Source organism: Echinops telfairi, unplaced genomic scaffold (genome assembly GCF_000313985.2).
Source record: "Echinops telfairi isolate 266 unplaced genomic scaffold, ASM31398v2 ScPeMD7_7424;HRSCAF=8462, whole genome shotgun sequence".
Classification (NCBI taxonomy): domain Eukaryota; kingdom Metazoa; phylum Chordata; class Mammalia; order Afrosoricida; family Tenrecidae; genus Echinops; species Echinops telfairi.
In genome coordinates, this window is record NW_022111324.1 from 23,049,865 (window position 1) to 23,076,711 (window position 26,847).

Consider the following 26,847-nt stretch of genomic DNA (forward strand, 5'->3'; position numbering starts at 1 on the left):
TTTGTTTAAATGAAAATAATTTTATTATTAGAGAGGGAGAGTGTGTGTGTAGAATAATAGCCTTCTATTTCTGACTAGAATTGAGGTTGAGGTTGTAGTCAGCTAAAAATCCTGAATCTTTTAAACATGAGTTCACGACAAAGTTAGTTTTCTCTCTCTGGGTTCTCACTCAGTTTAATTTTCTGAATCTAAATTCGGGACTCTATTTCCAGTACTTTTTATCCCCTGCCTTTCCATCCCCTGCAGTCCATCCAGTAGAGAGCCTTTCCAAGTGGAGACGGGACTGCCTTTCCTGAGTACTGACGAAACTCAGGCTGTCTGCCCAAAGGCCAACCAGCCGTCTGACAGGCAGTTCTACCCACCTTTGAACCCAAGGAGACGGAGTGGGAAGAAGAGGAAGTCGTGACCCACGGCCGCCATCGCAGAGCCCTGGGCGCAGGCGATGCGGCTCTGAAGTTGCCGTGGTTTCCCTTAGGGCAGTGGTTCTCAACCTTGCTAACGCCGGACCCTTTAACATAGTGCTTCATGTGGTGGTGACCCCCCAACTATAAAGTTATTTTCGTTGCTTTTCATAACTGTAATGTTGCTACTGGTAGGAATCGGGCGACCCCTGTGAAAGGGTCATTCGACTCCCAAAGGGGTCTCGGCCCACAGGTTGAGAACTGCTGCCTTAGGGACACACTGTCCCTCGTGTTCAGTGCGTGAGCGCTCTGCTCTGAGCGCTGCCTCATCTGTAGAGCTGATAAACGCAGGCTTTAGACTTTCCCTCCAGCGACTGATCATGTTGGGATTGGAATTGGGAGTGACGCCCGGTCGACTGTTCAGACAGCTTCAACCCTCGGGACTCCGCTTTAGCCACTGGGCTTTTCTCAATCCTGTGAGCAGGTATCCTTGGGCACGGTATCCTTGCCACATGCTTTACTGAAATCAATTGTAGGACGGTTTCCCGTTTCTTTTTGGTTAGGAACATCCTGCTTTCTCCAAAGTCCACCCTCGGTATTTCCAGAGACCCATGTCGGCAACACTTTCTGTCTTTACAAGGCAAGCCAAAGTCTAGGATCTCAAGAGTTAAAGGGTATTAAATGTCATTCAGCCCAAGGCCGATGTGAGGGGAATTTTGCTTAGAGAGGGAAGGGTCCCCAGCCTGGGCTTGGCAGCTGGAGATTGTGGGTAGAGACATGGCCTCCGGATTATAATCTAATACTGCCGTTGCCTCTTTCTAGCTGTCTGTGTGCCCCGGGCAAGCTACTTGGCCTTTCCCTGCCTCCGTCCGATTGCTCGAGTTTAAAAGGGAGACAGTGACATGACCCATGTCGTTGTTTCCAGTGCCTTGAGAAAGTTCTGACTCGTGGTGGGTGGTGGCAGCAGAGCTGACCATGCAGCTCTCTGGCTGCAGTCTTTACAGGAGTGCGTTGTCAGGGCTTTCTCCCACAGCCACTGAGTGCCCGCGACCCCACCCAGCCTTTTGTTTTGCAGACAAGGCTTAACTGCTGCGCCACATTAAATTTCCTATAGGGAGGGTCTTGCAGAATTGTGAAGGTCAGTGCAGATAATCCCTGGAAAATGCTCGGAACGTTATTGGGCATGGAGTCAGGGGTGCCTGAATCTAAGTTGTTCCTCACTGGTTAATTGTAAATGAATCAATATGGCGTTGTCCTTCTAAGAAGACCAAAGTTCCCTGGCCTCTTTCCAGGTTTTCAGATCATGGTCAGGTGACTTTGTGCGGCTGATCTGGTGGCCTTCCTGAGCCAGGCTGTCCTCGGGCAGGAGAATGAGATCACTCTTCTCACCTGGCTCACCGTTGGCAAAGCTGTTGCAGGGAATGTACATGCCAGGCCTTGGTACCAATGTTGTGTTGCTTGAGAGAATCGTGACTGGGCATCTCCTCCTGAGTGTGTGCTAAGTGTTTGCCCTTGGTCCTCCAGATGGTCCCACCGAGATGGGCACCTTTGGTGAAGTGGGTCCCAAACTCCATGCTTGCTGCCCTGGTGTCAGCGCTGCCTCAGTGACCCCCCTGTGGGTTTCAGAGCCTGTAACTGTTGACGGGAGTAGAAATCCCAGTCGCTGGCTTATCTTTTTAGAAATAAGGTGTTAACATACCTACATCGAAACCTGTCTTTCTTGGTATGTTTCTACTGTTCCGTTTCCACACTTAAGCTGTCCTTAAGGACACATGCAGGTGTACAACCCAGAAAGGAGGCCCACAGGAACAATCTCCACAGTAAGCTCCTCCCAGCAACTCCGAGAGGGCAGCTCACAAGGCAAGTACAGTGAACCCTCGTTTATCGCGGTTAATCGGTTCTAGACCCTACCGTGATAAATGAAATTCCGCGAAGTAGGATTCCTTATATCCAAAAGTTTTACCTTTTCCTGGATGGTGAGCATCTTCCTCTGGCGCTTATTTTTATTGTCAGAAGGCTTAGAAGCAGCAGCTCGTTTAGGAGCCATCATAGGGCTTAGATAAAATTTCTTAAAAATCGCAAACAATTACAGTACACTGTACAAAAGCAAAAATGCATCTGATACGTAGCTCCGATACATAGCGATGCAGACAGAAGCGTGTACAGTATGAGCCAATCATTGGCAGTAATGACAGAGCATGCGCTGTTACGCAAAAACCACGATAGAGTGAAGCCGCGGAAGTCGAAGTGCGAAGTGGCGAGGGTTCACTGTATTCAAAACCATGGAGAACCTACTGCACACTCACTAGATGTGATTTTGTCTGTATGGAAATGGTTGCCAAATTCTTCATCGTGGTGCAGTCGATGGCCTATTTGAAGGCATTGCCATCCTTCAAAAGAAGCCTTGAAGGAATTGAAGGAATTCTTCCCGAGGCTCAGCTTGGCCCCTGGGCAGATTTTCGCCCCATGGGCTCCAGCTCCTGGCTGCCTGCTCCCCTGGTGTTCGGAGATGGAGGGTCTCTACCCTGGTTCCAAGGAGCCCTGGTGGCATTGTGGTGAAAGTGCTCAGCTCCAGTCAGCTGGTTTGAACCCCAGCTGCTCCTGGGAAGAAAGATGTGGCAGCAGTCTGCTTCCATATTTCCCACCTTGGAACCCTGTATTGCAGTGCTACTCTGTCCCAGAGCATTGCTGTGAACCCGAGGCCCAAAGTCCACGTGATGGCAGTGGAGCTGTTTTTCTTCTTTCTTTTGGTTGTCTCTGTACTGCAGGAGCGCCGGCGTCCCAGTGGTTAAAGTGCTGGGCTGCTAGAGGAAAGGTCCTTTAGGGTCTCTTTGAGTGGGGATGGACTCGGTGGCTTTGGGTTTGAGTTTGGTGGACCTTGGTTCTAGCGGAGGAGAATCAGAATTGGACTTGGAGCAGCAGCGGGAGAAGCTTCCGAAGGAGAGGGATGTTGGTGTGGGGTGGGTGCTTCATGGTTGGAGCCCTTGGAAATTTGCCTAACCAGCCTAGTTCCAGGTCCCCTCACCCTGGGACACTTGAGGACCTCTCTTCTCAGGGACCTGCGTGCTGGTGTGCATGTGAGTGGAGAATGAGAGGGTGTCACTTGGCTTAAGGAGACTGGACAGAAGACTTAAAATTAGGGAGTAGACCAAAAAATAAAGGGAGCTGCGTCCTTGCTGCTAGCTGTGGACTTTTTTTTGCATGGGAATGTGTGTTTGTGAAATCACTGAGCCATATGGATGCCCAAGGATGCATGTGTTCTACTGGTCTGGGATGCGAGGAGCAGTTGAAGGGTGTGGGCTTGTCTGCAGGGTGGGTGGGTGGATGGGTGGGTGGATGTGGTAACATGAGGAGGGGGCCAGTCACCTGGGCATTTTGACATGTGAGTTGCTTCCTTCTGATACGGGCTTACGTATGGAGGTATTTATTTTTGATATCTCCACCAACTTTCTTAGCAGTTAGGGAGATAAAGGGGCTACGTCTCTCTCTCTCTCTCTAACCCCTTTTTCTGGTGATGATTCGGGCCAGATCTGAATGGACAGGCTCAGGAAGACTGACCTTATTGCTGTCGTAAACATTAGTAGATGGGCTCAAAAGGGCAAACTCGGGACCAGAGTCTCGGAATTAAGAGCTGTCCAACAGACAGGGGCCGCCTCCAAACAAGCCCTGCAGCATGACAAAGAGTTTATCCTCTCTGTCTCCCACCTGCCTTTACTTTTTCCACTTTTATAATCACAGAATTTTGCCAGTGTTCTATGGGGACCACCATCCAGGCATTCTTCAGGATGCGTCGCTGGGAGGGGATGGAGGGAACTGACATTTAATGAATAACTGTGTTGTGACAGGGCAGCCACGGTGTTGCTTTAGAGACAAACTTCGTTTACTCCAGCTCTATGTGAAGTGTGGGCATTGCTGTTCTCATTCTACAGATGATTGGCCCAAGGGCATAGGTTGATACGGTCTGATGGATTCGGTTGACTATTTGCTTTTTATTGTACCATGTGGCCACAGATGAGCAGCTACTCCTCCCAAACAGAGCAACCTTTTAAAGAGATGTTCACTTGCCTGTATCTACGGTGCCCACTTGGTATGAGCCTGAACCCAGGAGGGCATGGGAGATCACTGTATGGGAGAAGAACAGAGATAGCTTACGTACATCACATGGTCATCAGGAAGTGAACCTCAGACCTCATTGGGAAGTCTTGCCCTGTGTCCTTGGGGTGTGAGCGTGGGGGCTCTGGCATTTTGTCTTCTGGTACCCCAAGTTCCATGGCCACACTGCCCCCACCCCCATCCTGCAGCAGGCTTTGGATTAGAAAATGCCATCCCTTTTCCATGCTCACATATAAAGCCCGCTGTGTTTCCATCCCCAGCCCTTGAAGACGCTCACTCCCACCCCTCTGTTTTGCAGAGGTGCCCATAATGGGAAGTGCAGGGTGGGGGAGGCCGCATGAGTGGCGTTTTCTTTAACTTTCATCTTTTTGAATGTTTCTGCCTTTTCAGCTTTTTAATCAAATGGAGTTAAAGGGCAGGGTAGCTGGAGTAAAGCGTCATAGCCCGATAGAGTAGAAAACGGTCAAGTTGGTTTGTGGGACGGCAGCTGTCCAAAAGGCAGCCCACCACACAGACCACCGACATGAGGCAACCTTGAGTCAGCTCTGCCTGGGGGAGTTTCGAGCAAGTCCAGATTCTCAAGGAGCACCTACCCAGTGTCTTTGCGAACGTAGAAAGATTTCCACGGATGTTTAGATGCATGCAAGTGTTCTACCGTATGCTGGGATTTCCAGTTTGGAAATGTTATCGTTGGAGACCTTCATTAGTGGTAACTTTCTGAAAAGTGGCCTCTTCTCCCTTATGATAGATGATGTTCTTTCACCCCCATTTTCTTTCCCATCAGGCTGCCTGCTAGCATCATCGCCTGGTAGGCTAGTAAAGATATAGGGGTGTACAAGAACCTTCAATCAAACCCACTTCTCTCTAAGAAAACCGAGAGCCACACTTGCCACGGGTGTCTTTCTGAATGACAGGGCAGGGACTGGAACCTGGGGCTTCTCAGTCAGAGGTTGCTTTAATCACATTTCTTCTTTTCTTCCCTCCACATCCTTTCTCTGCCCTGTCATCTTCCTCCTAGCTCCCTTCCTGTGACTTCCTGGTCCTTTTAGTAGTTAATAGATGCGTGTTTTTGATATTTCTCTTGGATTGGAGCACAGGACACGGGGTCTGCATCAGGATTACTAAGAATGACCTTAATTAAGAAAGACTAGGGATGGCCAAGAGAAGGACACTGTGGAGAAGTGAGGCCAGACTGCAGTGAGCCAGTGAGTCCATAGGAAACAGTGATTTTTAGAAAGACATTAATGCTTCCTTTCCCCAAAATGTTGTTGAAGAGGATCCCTTGTGAGCTGCTGGAGAACCTATGATGCTATCACATAATGTTCAGTAGGCAACAGTCTGCTTTCTACCCAGCCCAACACCAAGATTGGGAGACTTCTTCCTACCCAGCGTAACACCAACTGCAGTAAGAATGGTCAGGCGAGGACTCCCTGCACAATGTTTGCAGGGCTCTTTGGTGGCCCCAAGGAAATAAATAGGACCCATCCAGGTTCTGCTGTAAGAGATATGCGATTTGAGAAGAATTGAGTAATGCTGGGATGGAGGAAGAAAGGTCAAACTACGACCCCTTTGTTTTGGAACTCTCAATTCTAGCCAAGAAGCCAGGGAACTTCATTTGGTTGTTCTGATAGCTCCTAGCTGCTCTGAGGGTTTCTGAGTTTTTCAGGGTATGGGGCAGAGCATTCAGAGAGCATTCTGACCTTGGCTCTTGATCAGCCTGTCCCTCCTCTGGCCTCAGTAGCCACACCTATAAAATGAACACACTGAAACTGTTAGCAGAACTCGAATGCACCCCTCAAGGAGTCCGGGTGGCCCAAACCGTTACGTGCTCACTGCTAACAGAAAGGTTGCTGGTTTGAGCCCACTAAGTGGCTCTGTAAGAGAAAGACCTGGTGATGTGCTCCCATAAAGAACTACTCTTGGGGACTATTCTACTCTGTCACCTTGGGTCACTGAGTGGGACCACATATCACTGTGCCTCTGAGATTCTAATTCCCTCAGCTGTTCTTTCACCTGATTGAGACCCTTAGCTTTTAAGACCCCCTATATCTAACTGGGGAATGTTTCAAATTGTAGCTATCTACCCTGCATTGTAGACAAATCCAACCAGACCTGGTGTCCTTAATGTTTGAGAGCTGCTTCCCCTGAGAGAATGGAGTGGTTGATGCTCACAGTTTAGTGCAAACCATTGGCCAGTGACTGCTAATGGGACACCGACAGCATCACTCAGCCTGCTGTGAGAAGGGTGCTACTGCAGACTTCTGAGTCCAGGTTCAATTAAGAGAATACGTTGAAGCTGAGGGGTCAGAGTGAGTCATGGCTGAAGGCTCAGTGAACCTCAGCCAACCTGTGTACTTAACCACTTGTGCAGACGAGAGTTGATCCAGCTCACATCCCATCAAGTATAGGACTCTACTTAGTATGTAGCTGGTGGTCACCCAGACAGAGTGAGCTTAAAGCCAGTGATGTACAGGATCTGTTGAACACCCAGTGTGGTTCTCTTCCCAATTCCATGTTGAGTGAGGTCAAACTGATAGCTTGTGCATGGCCAAGGAAAGGATGTCGACACCCTAGAATTGGCACACACAATATGAAAGGGATTAACCCCTGGGGAGCTGGTTCTTAAATAGTTATTAACATACCACTGAACTTACTATTTAGTGCCCTGGCCACATAGTGGTTATGTGTTGGGCTGCTAACCCTAAGCTCAGCAGTTTCAAACCACCAGTTGTTCCTCAGGAGGTAGACCAGGCTTTCTACTGCCATAAAGAGTTGCAGTTTTGGAAATTCACTGTGTCCTATAGGGTCGCTATGAGTCAGTATCGACTCGATGCAGTAAGTAGTAGAGGTAGTAGAACAACTTACTGCTTCAAAAAATAGAGTTCATTGGGACAGTGGAGGCTCTCTATATTGCCCCCAGATCTGTCTCTGGGTAGGTATTCCACTCTTTGGTCTTAGCTTTTCCCTCTGGAATAATTTAGAGAACATCTGAGCCCCGCGCCCACAAGCCAGCCCTTTGGGCAATGTGCAGACAGCAATGCCATCTCTCTCAAGTCTTCCGGCCCCCCAACTGAGTACCCGTAGTTCCTTCAACACGTTCTGATGTAGTCTGCAGGCTCAGCAAGGGGCTTTGAACACCAGGGTACAGTTGCAGATTTTTCAAAAGAAAACAGAAATTCTCCCCGAGTTGATCAGTGGACTCTTTCACAAAAGGCGTTTCATCTTTCTGCACGCAGAGTGCTGACTGACACCCCACGAATCCAGCGCTGATACAAAGCGGGGCCTGGTCTTGGGTGTGGTTGCTGATCGCAGCCGCCCTCTATTCTTTCCCTGACACACAGGTTGCTGCCAGAACTCTGGACGGGCTCAGAGTCGTCAGCAGCGTGTCATCAACACACAATCATCCTAGTTTCCGAAACAGGTAATTTTCCCACTGCTGTTTTGTTTTCTTCCAGCGGCTTTTGATGTGCCCCCTTCCTTTCTGCCCTCTTCTGTAGCATTCAATCACTTGTCTCCTGATTACCCAAACGCTGTGTCGAATGACAGCGTGTGGAGTCCAGGATCCAGTTAGACTTGTAGCAAGTGCCTAGGCTAAGATTCACCCAGCTGAATGCCTTTGAAAGTGCACACGTGGAGGAAGGCGGGGACCCAAGCTGTCTTTAATTTCTCAGAACTTCTGTTCCCCCTTTTTTTTTTTTTTGGAATTTGGGGCTCCAAAGACTCTGCCTTGAACCTCAGTATGGGCTAATGAAAATAGTGGTAATGAGAACTTTCTTTCATTTTCTGTGGAGGGCAGAACCAAGGAGTTCTTTGGTCTGAGACCAATGAAAAGTTCAATGCCTCCGAGCCTGCATTGAAAGGGTAATAGTAGGGATCTTTTGTTTCTGAGTAACCGAGTCCATTGGTCCCTATACGAGAGCAGTGGGACTCTACCAGTGAACTGAAAGCCTTTTAGGGTGTTCTCCGTCTCTCTGTTATGTTCTCAATTTTGCTGTCTTTGTCTTTCATTCATTAGGTTTTAAGTCTTCAGGAGTAGGAGTAATCTTGACAGCCAGGGAGAGCGAGGGAGAGAGGGAGAGATGTATATGTGTGTTCAGGGCCGCCCATCAGATGGTGAATCTGAACAGAGGCAGCTGTTGTCATGGTGATGGCAGGTTGCATCCCATCACCATGGAAACCAAAGTTAAAATACTGATGTTAAGGCTGGAAGACACGTGAGGCGTTTTTGTTTTGTTTTGTTTTAATAAAAGAAAAGGGGTTTGGATTTTTGATCTAATCTTTTGTGTGTGTGTAAAGATGAGGTTGGGCGTTGAGAAAAATTGCAGTCGGGAGAGCGGTGAGATAATGAAATGGGACAACGTGAAGTGTGCAGAGCCCTCCAGGCTCCTTGTCTGCCTGCTTATAAACAATGCATCTCTTTGTCCCGGGGGTGGGAAGGAGGTGACACAGTGAGGCTTTCCAGAAATGTGGCCAGGGCTGGACACTGATCCTCTCTCCCATGGATCCCCACGGTCTTAGCCCTCCAGCCCTTTGGATAATGTGTGGTTCACACTCTGTTGACCCCCCTGGGGAAGAGCTGGAAACCTGAGCAGAAGGACAGAGAAAGGAGACGGGAATGGAGAGGTGAGGTGTGGTCCAGAGACTGACGGTTTCAGAAGATTGGCATTTGTTTTTACAACCTTGGAACATGCTTGGGTAACCCTTGAGCACTCTGGGGAATGCATTTCTCCTGTTTTGTTCTTTTGTGTTTATTCCCTTTTCTGGATGGGTCTCCTTTGGGAAGATCTGCCCTTGGAGGTCAACCATGGGAGTGATTGCAAAGCCACCAAGGAGGCACTCAGTCTCTGGGCTGAGAGTCTTACGGCCTTCGGCTTCTCGCTGAACCCGGGTTAGGGAGGAAGTAGGGGAACACTTGCGGAGAGGCCATGGGAAAGCCCTCTTGCACTTCCATCATCTTGTCTTATCCTCACTCCTCCTTCATAGCAGTCTGGAGACACGGTGAGACAGTCTTCCAGGAAGGAGAGCTGGCTTCCGGTCTGCTTCCACAGTTTGGGCTTTCATTTTCCTTTCAGCCTGTGGAGGATTGACGGATTGCTCTCCAGGCATCTGTGGATGGAACAGCAGGCCGAGAACCCTGTAAGAAGCTTATGGGAAGGACGAGGGCATGAATGGAGGAGGCAGCCAGGCTGGGTTGGAGTGATGACGGGAGCTAAGGGGTCGTGCCTGTCCCTCAGGACAGATGCAGCGCTCTCAGTGGACTCAGGCGTCGGGGATGTGATCTCAGCAGCAAGAGCTCACTGCATTTCCATCAGGACCTGCAGGAGCTGGAGCCAGCCTTCGGTGAGGGTTCGCCCTCTTGTGCTTAGCCCTGGCCCGGGTGTGATTAATGTCCCTTCTGGTCACTGGAGAGATTGCGTCAGAGCCATCAGCTTTATAAACCCTCCTTGGGGACTGCTGCCTGGATGTGCTTTCCATATTCCCAGGAGGTCTGGGCCAAATGTCTTTGCTCTATTCCCGGAGGCTCATTACCATAATTCGCTTTTAAATCCCGCATTGGGGTGGGTCTCTTCAATGTCAGCACCCTCCCAGAGGCGCTGACCACTAGCAGATGCCTTCTCCAACGTTTCCAGTCACAGTGGTTGCTGAAAGCTGGGATTATTAGGGTAATAAGCACGACTGTGCATTTGTGTAGCACTTTACAGTGTTCTCAGGGCTTCCGTGTGTCACTGTTGACTGTGATCCTGGTCCCTTGAGGACGGGTGATGGTGTCTGCTCTTTGAGCCGCTCTGGAAGGGTAGCATGAGGCTCACGTGCAGGTGGAGCGTGATGTGGAGAGAGGGGCTCTGAGGACACCCAGACTACCTTCTCGGACTCGTCCCGGTCTTAGAACTCACTGTCCAAGATCAGGGGGCTGAAAGGCGTGGAAGGAGAACGGCTTCTTGTGGGGCGATCGGAGCCTGGCCTGAAGAGGGGAAGAGGGAAGTGGGAAGAGAAGGCTGAGACCGGTCTCCCAGGCCGGTCTCTTCCTGCCTCCCCGGAAGTTTGCACGAGTGGCCTCAGGTTGCTCCTCACAGGAGCGCCCTCTCCATTAGGCTTGGAGTGGGAGGAAGGGTGCACTTTGTCTGCTTGCTTGCCCCAGGTGGCTCCTCAGCGTGCGGAATGCAGTGTCCTTAGTGCCCTGATCCTGATGTGATCAGCGCTGGGCGCAGGTGGCTGAGAGCAAGGGTCTAGGATGGGCATCCCCTCAGTAAGAAAAATGGGTAGCTCCCTGGGGCACCCTCCGCTTGCTGCTTGGGACCCAAGCCCTTTCTAGTCCTGCACCTGAAGACCCAGACCAGAGAGGCAGGGATGGGGAGGTTGAGACAGCTCAACCGCCAGGCTATTGGCCAGCAGCAGAGCCAGCGCTGTCTGTCCCCACAGCCCACAACCTGCGGGTGGGTCACCCTCTCCCCTGCCCCAGCTTTCTTTTCTTCAGGAAGGAAATGAACAAATGGCAGGTGTGCAGGCCTGAGCAGCAGCGGCCCAAATTAGCTGTGTTGCTAAGGAAACAAGTCAACGGCTTGGAGGAAGGAGCATTGGGCAAAGGAGATAAATCAATAAGCGAACCTATTTTTATCATTTCCCTAATGATTGTCTTGAAGCTGCTAGACGGAAAGGGAGAGTTGGAGCGACACAGGTCCTCATTAACGGGCTCCGAGGGAGAAAGGAGCGAAGGGGTGTTTGGGGACGTTTGCCAGGAAAGTTTACAAAATGAGGCCCCATGGAACAGACAGTGAGCCGGATGACGGGGAGGAAGGAGGTGTCTGTATAGATTTCAAAGCACTTTCCTGGTCATTTTCTCATTCCATCTGGTTGCTTGAGTGTTGGGGGTTTTCCCCCCAGAATACATAAAGTTTCCATAGATTTTTTTTCTGATTCTAAGTTAATGAATACAGTATATGATGAAAAATGAATATATGCTCATGAATGGTCCTCAGAAACATAGTGCAGAAAGGAGTCAAGAAGAAAGTGACAATAATCCTGGTGCTCAGGCAGCTGACTCATTATTCTCCCAGACTGACGTTTTTCTTCTTTTCTCCCATTTTGGTTTTGTTTGTACATGACAGGGGTCTTCTATGCACGCTAGCGCCCTCCCCCTCCCCACAAGATGAGTAATGCGTAATGTGTAGTGCGTAATGCACACACAGTATGCAGTCCACAAGTTCCAGTGGGTGCCCAGCATGACGAGTGTTGATGATGCCTTCCATCAGGCTGCCTCTGGCCCTGGCTCCCCTAAGCAACTCCGTTTTTGCACCAAGTTAGTAGTTTGTTATTTAGAAGCAGTGTTTGGGTGCCTACTGTGTGCCAAAACGCCCCTTGTGGTGCCAACGGTTAAATGCTACTCACTGAAAGGTTGCAAGGTTGGGAGTTTGCATCCCCCGGAGGCTGCTCAGAGGAAAGGTTGAGGATCTCCTTCTGAAAAGTCAGCCTTCAGCAACCTTGTGGGGGAGCTCGCTGTACACTCCCTCACGGACACCATGCTTCCGGACTGACTTGAGGGCAACTGGTTCCATGTGGTGGCATACGTGGGTTCCTGACCGGGCTCCTTACCGTGAGGTCGTCAGTGCAGACCCACAGATGAGGCTGTCCGCTGTCAGGAGCGACCGTCTGGGAAGCAGCTCTCCTCTGCCCTGTAGGGGTGTTGGGAGTTGGAATGACTCGGTGGCGGGGAGTGGGGCTTCGCCGCAGTGCTGGGTGAATCCTACGCTGAGCCTCTGCCCTCGGGCTCTCCGGCCTTGTTGCACCCTCAGCTCCGCGTGTTTTAAGATCTCAAAACACAACTGCTCTGGCTGCCAGGGGTGGCGGACCTTGTCCTCGACCCTGTGTCTTGCGTCCTGCCCAGGCGGCAATGGGAGTCAGAAGGTTCCTAGGCAGGACGGGTCACAGTTCTGGACAGACTCTTCCTCCTGCCCCCAAGGTTGATGGCATCTAGGAGGCCGTAGGAAAGAGGGGCAACATCTTTTGACCTCACCTGGTCACGGCTGTGTCCAACCTGTACGGACCTATGGCCACAATATCCCGCCTAGACCTTTTGGTTCGGAGTGCAGCAGAACCATGGCCACTGGGCTTGCAGCCCTGCTGGCAGGAAGACACAGAGTGGCACCTCTGAGGCAGCCATCAGGGGCGGGATGGAGCAGAGCCTCCGGCCGGAGCCCCAGTGCGTAAGAGAGAGCAACCCTCTCTTTCTCATGCCGCCTCAATGAGAGGCTCCACCAGGGGATGCCTCTGTGCTCATTCTCACAGGGGCCTCCCAGGGACTCGTGGAAAATGGAAGGAACAGATCCTTGAATGTTCCCCCAAATTTTCAAAGCCCCCTTGTGCGTTCATTTAACTTTAAGTAAACCCCTACTATATGCTAGGAGGTCTCTCAGTCGCTGCCAGTGGAGAGACGGACAAAGCACAGACCTGGCTTTCAGGGTGTAGCTTCTTGGGGGAACTTAATAAGAATAGAAATAATAAAGTTTCCACATCTTGAAGAACTAGAGGCCCCAGGGAGAAAGCCCCTCTTGTAAGGCGACATTTCGACTTGGTCTTAACACGGGACAAGAGGAGCAGAGCGGCCGCCTCAGGCAGGGGGTAATTTCTGTGCTGCTTTGGGGACAGGGGAGTTGAGATGAGGGCTGTAGTGAGAGTGGCTAGGGCCGTCCTGGCCCACTGACATTCTTCTCAGGGATTGGATGGTTCTAATGTCGCTCCTAAGACCTGTGTGGTCCCGCCCTCTTTTTCACCACATCCACAGACACCCAAATCCTCGTAGTGCCATCGTTTCTTCCTGCACCCAGATCTCACCCAGGCGCGTCATCAACCCAGGCGGGAATTCATGCTGTGCTTGGAAAGGCCTGCCGTCCACCCGCCTAGTGTGTGCACCTGAGCAGACGCCAACATTTTAAGCGAGGGGATTGCAGCTCTGAGGGAGCCCTTGGCTTTGCCCAGGCTGGAGGTAGACATTCAGCCTCCTGAGAACCTGCTGGTAAACCAGATTCCCACCTTTAGAGTTCAGCTTCCAGGCACCAGTCCCTGGCACTGCAGGAACCTCCGCCATCCGGATCCTTGGCCAGCCAGTATGTCCTGCAGTCTTGGTGGCCAGGCTGTCCCTTGGAGAGCTGCCTTAGACATTCTGGGTCAATTGAACGTACCGGTCCTGGCAGAGCGCTTTCGCCTTAGATTGTCTGGGTGGGAAAATAGAGTTGTGGAGGTGGGAACCAGGAGCAGGAAGGGAGGGGGTGGATAGCAGGGAAGTGGTGGCAGCCCAAGCTGGGATTGCTGTGGAAAACCTGGAAAGGTGTACAGCTGCCAGCACTTGGCTTGCCTGCAGACTGAGCACCGGAGAGGCCGCTTTTACTCTTCGACCTGTGGTCACCACTGCTGGGTTCTCAGGGGAAGACCCCTCAACAGCCCAAAACAATCGCTGCCGTCCAGCAGACCAGGACAAATGAGCAGCTGCAATGCCAAGTGCGAGTTCCCAGTCTAAGCTCCACAGTCTATGGAGCCGAGGGAGCCCCTGTCAGGCTCTTGGATTTATATGGAGGTATTCCTAACCAGCCTCCTGGGCTCGCATGGAGAGCTCCCTGGCCAAACTAAGGGAAATGGTTTTAGGGAACATTCTTATCAGGAATGAGGAAGAGGGAAAGAATGAAGGGTGGGGTGGGGCATCTTTTCCTGTGGCCTCCAGCCCTCTTCCCCCTACTCTCCTGGTGAGACCCGCTCCCTATCTCTGGCTTCCCGAGTGGGTGCCTACAATTGCCACTCCCACACTGAGGCTCTGAGCAAAGGGTTCCATGGGGAAGTAAGTTTGAGAGTGGCTGTGTGCTCATCCCTACGCCCTTTGTTGGGTGGGCTGCACATTGTATGTCAGCACTGAAGGTCCCAAGAAGTCTTGCTTATTGTCACTTGCCTCATGCTTGCCCTTGAAACTTGATTACAAGGTCCTGCGGCACTGGCATGCTGTGATCTTACCTGCTTCCCCAGGTGCTCGAAGCTTCTAGTGTGGTCTCAGTGAATCGCCAGCCCGGTGTTACCAATTAGTTCCCTTTCAGGACCCCTTTCAATAAAGGGTTGGCTTCTCGGGCCGCTGTGTCTGCCCTGGCCCATTGGAATTTATCCAGTGGGGTCTGTGAAGTCCACAACAGGCCCAGGACGCCCCAGCCTGTTCTGAGGACTTCTGGCACGGAGGTGGTTCAGGGCCCTGGGTTCGAGCTGTGATGTGAAGCCAGTGGGAGTAATTCCCCTGGCATTGTGGGCACTCTGGGCCCTCCGTGGGATAGGTGAGGGTGAGCACCTGTTCTGAGTAGGTGCGCATGTGTCTGCCTGCTTGTTTCGCTCTCAGAGTCTGGCTGGGTGCCCACAGAGATGGAAGGGAGAGGGACACATGCTCAGGTGTGTGGGGAGCGTCTCTGTGCAGTGCCCGGGGGGTTCTAGTACAGTGGGGTGTGGAGCAGGGCGCTGGCTCCAAGGTGGTGTGAGACCTGTCCAGTTTTCAGAGCCTGGGCATGAGCCACAGGACATCAGGGGCCAGCCTGGCTGTCCCTAAGGCTTGGGTCCTGCTTGAATGTTGGAGATGTGTGGGCAAGAAGGATGCCAGCTGGGGAGGGATCTGCGACTCTATGCGCTTGGGGGGGACTGGGGGGGGCGGTGGCACTGGTGGATCCCAGCGAGAATACGGAGGACCGGAGGCTCTGATGCAGCTGGCTGTCTCGGGCCGTGCAGTGTCCACCCTGCCACCTGGACCAGAGCTCGTGTCTGAGTGTGCTCACAGCCTCTGCCTGAGCACTGCCCCCTGACCACTCTGTCACGGCTGCCCCGATGTCGGAAGTCGTGCAACCTTGATGCAAATACCATGGTTGGGACGGGCCTCATGGGGCTCCCCTTCTGTGGGTCCCACCTCCTTCACAGCCAGCCTGGGAATGCCCTCTCCCCAACCCCCCCCCACCCACCACCCACCACACACACACACACACACTGCCAGCAGTACACCTCTCCTCGCCTGCCTGGAGTTCGGAAGCTCTCAGAGCACAGGCTGAGCAGCAAGGCCAATGGCAGCCGCTTGCTGGTGTTTGTCATAACAGTAGTTACAGGAGGAAATCAAACGTGCAGAGCGACTCCACTCTGGGAGCTGGTGGTTCCATCTCCCTCCCTCCTAAGAAACCCCCTTCCCCTCCCGCTGAGTTTTTGGCAAAACCTTTCTGTCAGAGTCAGGAGGCTGATGCTTGAGTCATAGCCCTGCTCTTCTGAAAGGTGCCAGGAGCCCCCTCACCTGCCTTCAGAAAAATGTAACAATAAAGGCTGGCTTTGTGTTCCACGTGTCTATAGAGCGCCTCTAGATGCCTGGACTTGCTTCCTCTCACTGCCCAAGGGGAGCGGGAAGGGAGCCCCTAGCTCCTCCTGGCCTCACCCTCTGCTCTTGGGGGTGAGCTACTGAAGTCAAGGGGGCCTAGCTGCACCGGTCTCCTGTTCTTCTCTACTGCTTGACCAGAGGCTTGGGAGGAGGGGACTGCAAAAGCTAGGTCCCTGCGCATGCCTCTTTTTGCAGGCCAGTGCCTCGAAGACTGGGGCGGACTGGGGGGTCTGACGCAGCACTGACCCTGTTCCCCTCCCTTCCATCCCAGCCCCTGCTTTCAAAACTCTCAAACACCCCAAACTCATTGCCATCAAGTCCGTTCTGACGCATGGCGGCCCTGTGGGTTTCTGAGACTGTCACTCTCTGCAGGAGAAGAAAGCCTCATTCTCCCACAGAGCAACTAGTGGTTTCAAACTGCTGACTTTGTGGTTAGCAGCCCATGGATAAGCTGCCACGTGCCACCCTGTTCAGCCCTGGATCATTCCCAGGCAGGTCCCTGAATTCGCTAAGAGATGAGGAGTGTCTGCCGTGCGCCTGACTTCATACTGACTTGTACTTCCTTTCCTTGGAAAGCCCCCTGTTGTCCAGGTGGAGTCCTATGCTGCCACGGGCTATGCAGACTCCTTGGGCACAGTGAGGGTGGTCACAGTGGGCGGATGGGTGGGCATGGCCGTCTGGAGGCCGCGCCTCAGGCCCTTTGAAGTCACTCCTTAACTCGTGCTTCCGCACGCCGTTTGAGTACATGATCCTGGCCACCATCATTGCCAACTGCATCGTGCTGGCCCTGGAGCAGCACCTGCCAGAAGATGACAAGACCCCGATGTCCCGCAGACTGGTATGTGCCGCCGCCGCCTCACTTTCTCACCCTGTCTTGGCCTCCCGTGGTTGTCTTGTCCTTCTCTGTGCACCCCACCCCTATCCCCTCTCTCCTTACCCCACAGTCCTGTGAGGACTTTGTCCTGTGCCGAGGGTCAAGTTCGTGACAACCCCCACCGGGGCTCATGAGGGGAGTGAAGGGGGTGTCATTCAACCCCCTGACCCCAGGGCATTTTGAGGGCATGACGAACACTGCCTGGCCAACAAAGGGTCCATTTGTTTCCCTCCCCCAGCCCCAGGTAGAGAGGGGGAAAGTGGTCAGGAGAGGCGAGCAGAGGAAGGGATGCCAAAGCCTGCATGCCTTCCTGGCCGGGAACTTCCCCAACATGGACCACTAAGTTCTCCTTAAAAAGATGACTCATATGCTTCATGCAGTCACCTCAAAGAGAGGCTTAAATGCCGCTGGAAACCCCTGAAGGAGGGCACGTGAGCTTCCGACTGTGGGAAGGCGGCAGTGGAAAACAGACAACAGACTCCTGTAGTGCAGATCCAGGGTGATCCATGCCCTTCCTGGTGTGGCCCCAGCCTGTGGTCTCTTCACCCGGGTCTCCCATGCTCCTGTGCTTGTCACGCGTCCCTGCCGGCCTCATCCTTGGGGTCCTCCCTTCCCGGCCCCGATGTCCGGGGGTTCCTGTGGGACCGAGGAGAGGCTTGGGCAGGGGAAGTCGCTGGGGTGTGCTTGTGCCTGTGTCTGGTGAAGCCCAGCCTGGCCCTTACTAATGCCTTTTCTCCCTGACCCCACAGGAGAAGACAGAACCTTATTTCATTGGGATCTTCTGCTTTGAAGCTGGGATCAAAATTGTGGCCCTAGGGTTCATCTTCCACAAGGGCTCTTATCTTCGCAATGGCTGGAATGTCATGGACTTCATCGTGGTCCTCAGTGGGTGAGTTCCCTCCCTCCCTTTCTTCCCATGTGCAAGAGCCTGTGGCATCAGCAGGTTGCCGGTGCAGGGTAGAGAGACAGGACCAGCAGGGACTGAGGTTCAGGAATGAGGTCCCCATGAGTCTGCATCCCAGAGGCAGGTGAGGTGCTTTGTGGAGCTGCAGGGGGCCTTGGGCAGAAGCCCTGGGACTCCGCAAGGTCTGGCTACTGTAGCTTCTGCTTGTGGCCAGTGCCGAACTCAAGCCTCTCTCTGGAGGGCAGGATTTCCCAGGTGGCCTTATTACTGAAGTGAGCAGCTGTCCCTGGCCAGAGGGACAGCTGCCAAAGATGGCCCAATGAGGCAAACAAGTGCAGAGTTTGGGAGGGCTTGGAGAGGCCAGCCAGGTGTTCTGAACTGATTGTTGAGACTTGTGTTCTGATCATAGATTTCTTTATGGGTGATTTTTAGATTTATTAATGTGAGAAGACATAAGATTTGATCACAGTTAACCTCTGGATGCATTTAAAAAAATCCATGTAGTCAACACTACGTTAGGGCTGTCCCGGAGTCTGGGGAAGTTACCCGTGGTCGTAGGGCACTTTGTGTGATATCTGACGAACCAGGTTTTTGGTACGAATGGCTCCGTGCTGGTGGCGGCATCTGTGATGAGTCTAGTGAGTAGCCCAAGGACCCGTGTGACACAGAGATATTTTAGAATGTCACTAAAAGAAATAATGCACCGCATTAGGGAAGGTCTACATGGGAATCCGAGCCACTTAGACATGTTAAAGCTCTGTCTAGAAGAAACGGCCTGTAATGTCCGTGTGTATGTGATATGGTAAGGTTGTGGGACATCTGTCATGCTGAGTTCTGAATGTGTCAGAGGTAGTTTGAAATTCCTGGTGCAGCCCACTTATTATTATTAACTTGATAATTAAACAGTTTTTAGTGTGTTTGGGTGAAAGTTGGTGGAGCACATTGGTTTTTCAGTCAACAGTTCACACACATTGGGTTTTCTTCTTTTTTTAATAAATGATAGATAGATAGATAGATAGATAGATAGATAGATAGATAGATAGATAGATAGAGGCTGGTGGACTCTGTGTCATGCGGGTCTTGGCTTTTGCAAACAGGAGAGCAGTCCATGCTCAGAGAGGGTTCCACGTCCCATGTAGGAGATGTACCCGCCTCTTCAGAGAAATAGCTCAAACCTGACGGGAGGAAGAGACTGGCATGGGAGGTGAGGAGAGAAGAAATGTGTAGCTGGCGGTTACGACTAACCAATGAGAGAGGGGGCATTTAAGGAGAAGGAAAACAGTCCACTCCACCCCAGGCCCCTCATCCCTCAGGGAATAGCTGAGGGGTTTGGGGTAGGTCAAGTCTGAGGAGGGTAAGTGCTTGGGAATGCTGGCTCTTTGATCCACCGTATCTTATGGAATATAGCGGGTTTCAAAAAGTCTGTGGCAAAGTGCCATTATCTGTACATTACATTTCCCCACAGACTTTCTGAAACAGCCGTGTAAACACGGCACTCCTCTTTTTAACCTTCTTGCCAGTTGTGATTAATTAGCTAGAAAAGGGTGCAGATACAGTGGCCTCAAGTATATAATTAGATACGTGGAAGCAGCAGCAACCCCCCTCCCCCTTAATCTAGGAATAGATAAATAAGTAGAGTTGCCTCTTTGTGTTGAAATACTGGTCTACCTGTTGCTGAGGGAGAAAGATGAAGCTTTCTACTCCCATAAAGAGTTACAGTCTCAGAAATTGACAGGGGTATTTCTACCCTGTCCAGTAGGGTCACTGGGCACGGAGTTTGCTTTGGATGGTTGTTGCCTTCCAAGATTTTCCGAATGGTCTTTTGCACAAAAGGATTGGTTTTGGTCTTTTGCACAAAAGGATTGGTTTTGCCCAAAAGGATTTTCTGAAATTTTTTCCCCCTAATTGAAAAATTGTCTATTGTATTGTAAACGAGGCTTCATGTGTGCATACACTATATACATTGTCTTACATTCATGGAGATACTTTAGAATGTCACTAAAAGAAATAATGCACCGCATTAGGGAAGGTCTACATGGGAATCCGAGCCACTTAGACATGTTAAAGCTCTGTCTAGAAGAAACGGCCTGTAATGTCCGTGTGTATGTGATATGGTAAGGTTGTGGGACATCTGTCATGCTGAGTTCTGAATGTGTCAGAGGTAGTTTGAAATTCCTGGTGCAGCCCACTTATTATTATTAATTTGCTAATTGAACAATTTTTAGTGTGTTTGGGTGAAAATTGACAGAGCACATTGGTTTTTCAGTCAACAGTTCGCACACATTGGGTTTTCTTTTTTTTAGTAAATACTTTTATTGGGCGCTCTTACATCTCATCACAATCCATACTTTCATCCAGTGTGTCAAGCATATTTGCACATATACCGCCATCATCATTTTGAAAGCATTCTCCTCTCACTTGAGCCCCTGATATCAGCTCCCCATTTCTTCTCCCTCCCTCCCCCGCCTGCCCTCCCTCATGAACCCTCGATAAGTTATAGCTTATTATTTTAATATCTTACATCATCCACCGTCGCCCCTCACCCACTTTTCTTTTTTATTCGTTCCCCTGGGAGGGGGTTATAAGTTGATCCTTGTGATCAATTCCCCATTTCTCCCCACACCCTCCCCTAATCCTCCTTGTATCTCTACTCTGCTTATTGGCCCTGAGGGGTTTATCTATCCTGGACTCCCTGTGTTGTGGGCTCTTATCTGTAGCAGTGTGCATGCTCTGGTCTAATCTGATTTGTAAGGTGGAATTGAGGTCGATCGCAGTCCCCGCGATGTAGCTTCACTCTCCCACTTCCTCCCTCGGTATACTGTTCCCACGGGCCCTTCTTTCCCATCCCTTCGTGCCTGGTCAGCTTTATTCCTGGGCAAAAGCTGCCCGCTCTTGTTGCATGGTTGGTGAATCCGAGGTGTGCATACCTCTCTGGGGTGATTGTTCACCCTACAGGCCTATGATTTGGCGAAAGTTGATCCTCTGGTGCATTTGGTTTTAGACTCGAAAAGTATCTAAGGGCCTTAGTCTCTATTAGACCAGCAGGTCTTATCTTCCTTATAATTTTGAGTTACCTTCCACATTGTTCTCTGAGGACTCTCTTCAGGACCTTTTAATGTGATTTCTTTCAGAGCAGTTGGCAGTGGTGCCAGTACCTAAGGTCAGAACTAGTGCATTTATCTTTTTTTAAGTACACTCTACTGTGCAGCCACTAGGTCTGTTTAGTGCAAACATATGCTCATCATCACAAAAGAGAACCCCTACCCAATCAGCAGTCACTCTCATCTCCCCACCCCACCCCACACACCCTACCTAGTTCCTGGTGACTGCTCATCTGCTTTCTGTCTCGGCAGGTTTGCCAGTTCTGGCATTTCTATAAACGGAACCAAACAATGTGACATTCTTGGTGTCTGTCTTCTTTCACGTAGAGCGATGTGTTCAAGGTTCATCTGTGTTATAGCATGCATCAGTACTTCTTTTCTTTTTAGGGCTAGATAATCGTCAGATTGATTCCTCCATTTACGTTTTGAGCTTTACTCGGCCGCATGACATCAGGTTCAAGATGTGGAGTTTTCATGTGTGAACATCTCACTCTTGCAGCATCTCCACTTTCAGCTGCAGTAAGTCTACTCTTAACTCACGGTGGCCCATGCACAGTGGGGCAGAAGGTGGCCCCGCCTTGTGTCTTCGTTGTGATCAGTTGCTGGCTGGACCATTGTGAACCATACGATTTTCGTCGACTGATGTTTGGAGGTAGATTCCCAGGCCTTTCTTCCTAGTCTGGGAGCTCCACTGAAGCCTATTTTAACATCGCAGCAAAACCCAAGCCCTCATTGATGGGGGTGTGGGGGTGTGTGTGTGGGTGGCTGTGTGTGAAGTGCATTGGCTGGGAATCGAGCCCCAGTTTACCTCTTGGAAGACAGCAACTCCACCATCTCTACCCCTGAGTCTTACAATAATGACATACCCAAACCAGGCTCAGTGCCGTCCAATCAGTTCTTACTCACAGTGACCCCAGAGGACAGAGTGAAGCTGCCCCTTTGGGTTGCTGAGGCTGTAAATCTTTATAGGAGCTTTGCTGCTCATCTTTCTCCCAAGAAGCAGCTGGGAGATTAGCATGTCAATCTTGCAGTTAGCAGTCCAACACGTAACCCACTATGCCAGTAGGGCTCCTTCAGTAACAATAGAGTGTAATTGGTAGCATTTTCCTTCTCCTCTCCTCTCCTCTCCTCTCCTCTCCTCTCCTCTCCTCTCCTCTCTCTCTATTTCAGCCTTTCTTGCCATGCATGAGATGATGGGCCCTCTTTCAGTTGGTGGGGCCTTAGAGTTGGTGACCCTGGGATACGATTATGTAAGCCTGCAAAGAGAGGGGAGCAGGCTCGGCGCCCCCATTTTAGAGATCAGTCGTCTGGTTCTTAGAGGGGTTCAGTAATTGGCCCTGTTTCTCGGTGGCAGACTCAGGAATGAGAGCCTTGCTTTTTCAATTCAGGGCCAGCGCCTTTATTGTTGTCCCTACCCCGCCCCCTTTTCAAGCCACACGAGTCCCCCTTTCCTTCCTAACACCTGCACCCACAGTGTTGACAGCTTTCCTTCCCACCTGATCTCCAGGTGCCACCTCACATTTCCTCCTGTGCACAGGAGGAGTGACAGGCGCCAGGGCGCGACGCAGTGCTCCGGGCGGAGGCAGCATGGCTTCTCCGTTCAGGGTGGGACGGGAAGCGGGCTGGGGTGGGGGTGTCAGACGGAGCGGGCCGGTGTAAGTCCTTTTGTCCCTGGCCGAGGCCACCGTGCCCGTCTGCACTGCCGACCTCCTCACCCCTCCTGTTCACAGGCCTGCCAGTGGCAGGAGGGCACTTACGGGTATTGCCTCATCTGAGCTCCCCATCTCCTACGTGGGACTTGTGCGTGTCATGTTACTGATGAGGAAATGGAGGCCCTGAGACAGCCTCCTACTTGCTGGGAGTTATCACCCTCTGGCCGCAGCAGCCTTCTCGTCATCGTCCCTTGGGCCTCGTGAAGCAAGGTGGAGGAATCACGGAAGGGGCATAATCCAAGGAATATTCCTGCTCCAAAGCTGAGGGCTCCCCCCCCCCCCACACACACACACACCCCACCACCACCACCACCACCAATCCAAAGATTTCCCTGCTTCTGGCTAACGAAGGCATGCGACTTCACTTTCAGCATAGCATGGGTCAGGACATAAAAAGCCCAAACTTCCGACTCATAGCGACCCTGTACGGACAGAGTAGAACTGCCTCTGTCTGTTTCTGCAGCGAACGCTTTAAGGGAGTAGAAAGCTTCATCTTCCCCCACGGAGCAGCTCCTGGTACTGAATTGCTGACCTTGCGGTGAGCACCCCAGTGCGTAACTCACACCACCACCAGGGCCACATCCCTACACTGTGCGGTCTTGAGGCACCAGGCCCTACCTACAAGTCTGCCCAGGCTGTTTGCATGCTGGCTGCTCTGTTAGGGAGATGAAGGCTGGAGATCCATCCCTGTGCCATTACGTCATTCGGGCCTCCTTGTCAGGTCCTCAGTATTCCCACTGGAGGGCTGCCTCCTTGGAGACAGAGGAAAGGGTAGGACTGGCCACCGAGGACTGAACTTTTGGGAAGTGGCTAGTGCTGGAGGGAGGGGCAAGGAGAAAGCAGCAGCTTTGCCGGACTTGGAATTTACCATATCATGAAAGCTGCCCTTTGGTGAGCCCTCTGCCGGGGCTATATTACATACACGTGTAATATAGATATTTATGTTGTAGCCAAGTAAGGAAGCATCATAAAGCCTGACCATTGCCCATTCTCATTGTGCAGACAAGGAAGCTGTGGCGCAGACCATTTGACTAGCTTTCTCAAAGTCCAATGGTTGGCGTAGGATAAAGATCTGCTTGCCTCCAGTGTCTGGGCTCCTCTTTAAAAACCCACACGAAACCCACTGCTGCCAATTCTGCCGATTCAGAGTGGTCCTCTAGGACCAAGCAGGGCTGCTCCATAAGGGTTCTTAGACTTTCCATTGTTAACAGGAGCAGACAACCTCATCTTTCTCCCACAAAGCAGCTGGTGGGTTTGAATCTCCAACCTCGTGGTTAGCAGCTCAGTACGTAACCCATTGTGCCACGAGGAGTCCTTGGATGGTTTAGTAAAGGCTTACTCAAGGTACACTCAAAACCCCAAACCAGTTTCAGGTGAGTTGCTTCCAACTCCTGGCAGTTCCTTGTCTTCAGGGTAGAACTGTGTGCGTATGGGTTTTCCTTGACTCTGATCTTGGGAACTAGACGGCTGGGCCTTTCTTCTGAGCTGCCTCTGCATTGATTCTGACTGCCAACCGTTCAGTTAGTGGATGAGTGCATAACTTTCTGCTTCCCCCGGAGACTGTTCTCCAGCCACAATGCATCCCATCTCTTCTGGTTGCCCTGGCGCATTGCCAGATTCAGGCCATATGGTGAAAAGCGTGCTTCCTCTTCCCATCGAGAAGATGGGCATGTGGCATGCTAAGCCATAGGTGGCGGGACACTTCAGAACAGTGGTTTTCAACCTGTGGGTCGTGACCCCTTTGGGGTAGCAAAATTACAGTTATAAGTAGCAATGAAAATAATGTTATGGTTGGGGGGTCACCATCACACGAGGAATGATATTAAGGGGTCGTAGCATTAGGGAGGTTGAGAATCACTGCTGTAGAATATTGTGAGCATTGACTCTTTCCAACCCAAAGCCAAACAAATCCGCGGGTTTGGTCATCGCTGTTATTGGCTTTACGGGGGAGATGATTAGCCTGCTATCTGGAGTGGAGAGTACAAATTCAGCAGGCAGGTCAGGTGTATATGAACCTAGGGGTCTTCTGCCTACCTAGACCATTATCCCAAGGCCTATCCCCATCCCACTGCCCTGTACTGAGCACCCCTGCCCACCCCCCATGTGAAACACTGCACAGAGTGTAGGTAGATGGTCCTGATGGGTGTTTCCAGGTGCCATGGGACACCAAAAAGGGACACCCAGCCAAGCTCTGGGGGACTGGAGACAGCTTCTTGAAGGAAGCCCTGCTGAATATGGGATGTGCAGGAGGGACCCGTAGGACTAAGAGCTAGACCAGAATGGAAATAGAGGTAGTTTGGGGGAGAAAGAATAATTTGTTGGACAGATGCTCTGTGGTGATAAAGAGAGGAAGAGAGAGACAGAGAGGCGTCAGGGCACTTCTGGGAAGTTTACAGGGAAACTATTGAGAGTTGAGCTGGGAGAGGTGGACAGAGGCCAGGTCAGGTCACAGACAGGAGAGTGGACTTTACCGGGATGGGGTGGGGGCATCACAGGAGGCTCTGAGCGGGGACCTAGGGACTGGTTCTAGCTCTGTTACGGATGTCACACCACTAAGACCGGGGTCAGCTTTGAGAAGAGGATCGTCTAAACCAAGAAGGGAGCCGTCCCCGCATGGAGAGCTGGGCAGAGTGTGGAGAGACCAGGGAAGAAGGACAAGAAACACCACAGAGAGGCTGCGGGCGCTGCCAGCTCTCAGGCCCAGGTCTTGCCAGGGGCGCATGCGGCAAGCTTCAGCCTGAAGCCTGGTGGTAGGAGGATGCTATCTGGAGCTAAATATACATTCATAGGTATTTTTAGAGGGTTTTCTGTAAGGAGGCCTCCCTAATACGTGAATTTCCCAAGCAGTTAATGATCGAGGAAAGTGTTTCCTCGTGGAGCCCTGCCTCTGGTGCTGGGGGCGCGGGGGAAGTGTTGCAGAGGCAGGCCGGCCCAGATGGAAATCTCCACGGGAATAGGATGTGGACCCTGGGCATTCATCCCGAGCCTGCGGGCCAGCGAGCTGGGCAGGTGGAACAAGGAAAGGACAGGCGGTGGGCAAAATTAGGAGAGCTTGTCATTCTGGAAGGAGGAAACGGAGTCTGAGGGCAGAAACATGGCGGTCTCAGGGTTGGCCTGTCTGTGGACAGAGATGAGGCACCCTGGGCCTGAATGCTAACGTTGGGGTGCAGTGCTTGCCCCAGCTGTACTGCTCTCCACGCCCTTTCTCACAGCGAGGCTGACAGCTGGCCCACCAGCACCTCCTCCCCAGCTTTGTGCTCATTCCCACCTCTGCCTGGGCATCCCCTACTGCTTTGCTGCATCCCCCTCTGTCAGGGAAAAGAACCTGGCTTTCTCTGTCAAGTAAATGCATTTCCCCTGGAAAGGGTGAAGGATGGGAATGACAGCGTCGGAAGGATTCGGCTTGGCACTGAAGCTTGCAAAGGGCAAAAGGCTAAATGTGTGGTGAGCCGGTCTCTTTTCAGGTCTGTGTCCGAGAAAAGCCCAGGCCCTTCCAGGCCGCTCTGAGTGAGTCCTGGGAGCACGTGGCAGTGAGTGGAGCTGGCGTGCTGCCCGGGCGGGTAGACAGGCCCTACTCAGATAGGCACATGCTCCTTTGTACAGGGAAGCGCATCACGATTGCTTCCACACAGGTTTATTGAGCAGCTACTCACTGTGTTCTGGGTGGGAGCTGTTGTTGTTGGAGATGGGTTCTCTTTCCAGGAAGGTTGCTTCTTGCTGTCCCTGCTCAGGGACAGAAGCCCAATATGGATCAGAAGGGGCGGGGGCTGGAATTGCCCTGGATGCCAGCAAGGTGGAGGGGAAGGCCAGGGGGAATAGAGGACATTTCACTGTCTTTGGGCAGTTTGGTGTATCCCCTTGATCCCCGCCCCCAACTTTATTCATTCAAAGGTGACTGCTGTCATTAGGTGCCCTGAGGCTATTCTAACTCATAGCAAGTCTGGGCAACAGAAGGAAACACTGCGGCCCAGGGCGTCCTCGGATCTGTTCTTCTGTTGGAGTCCCTCGCTGCAGCCACCGTGTCAGTCCATCCCCTGGATGGTCTTCCTTGTTTTCACCAAGCACGGAGTTCTTCTCCAAGGACTGGTCCCTTCTAGCCACATGGCCGAAGTACTCAGACAGAGTCTCCCCAGCTTTGCTTCTAAGGAGCATTTTGGCTGTACTTCTACCAAGAAAGATTAGTTTGTTCTTCTGGCAGGCCATGATGCTGTGCATGTTCTTTGTGGGCGCCCACATGCAAATGCATCCATTCATCTGTGGGCTTCTTTATTCGTTGTCCAACTGCCGCAGGCACTCGAGGCCACTGAACGTACCATGGCTTGTGGTGGGTGCACTGTCGTCTGCAAAGTGACATTCTTGCCCTTCACC

At 51.7% G+C, this 26,847-nt stretch overlaps 1 protein-coding gene across 1 annotated transcript in view; it reads left to right on the plus strand.

The window, feature by feature from the left end:
• CACNA1E (calcium voltage-gated channel subunit alpha1 E) overlaps nt 1-26,847 on the plus strand; it is a 463,628-nt gene that overhangs the window by 103,253 nt on the left and 333,528 nt on the right. Inside the window, exons 3-4 of the mRNA XM_045297985.1 lie at nt 16,621-16,726; nt 17,512-17,651. Of these exons, the coding sequence (XP_045153920.1) occupies nt 16,621-16,726; nt 17,512-17,651 (246 nt within the window). The remainder of the gene's footprint in view (nt 1-16,620; nt 16,727-17,511; nt 17,652-26,847) is intronic.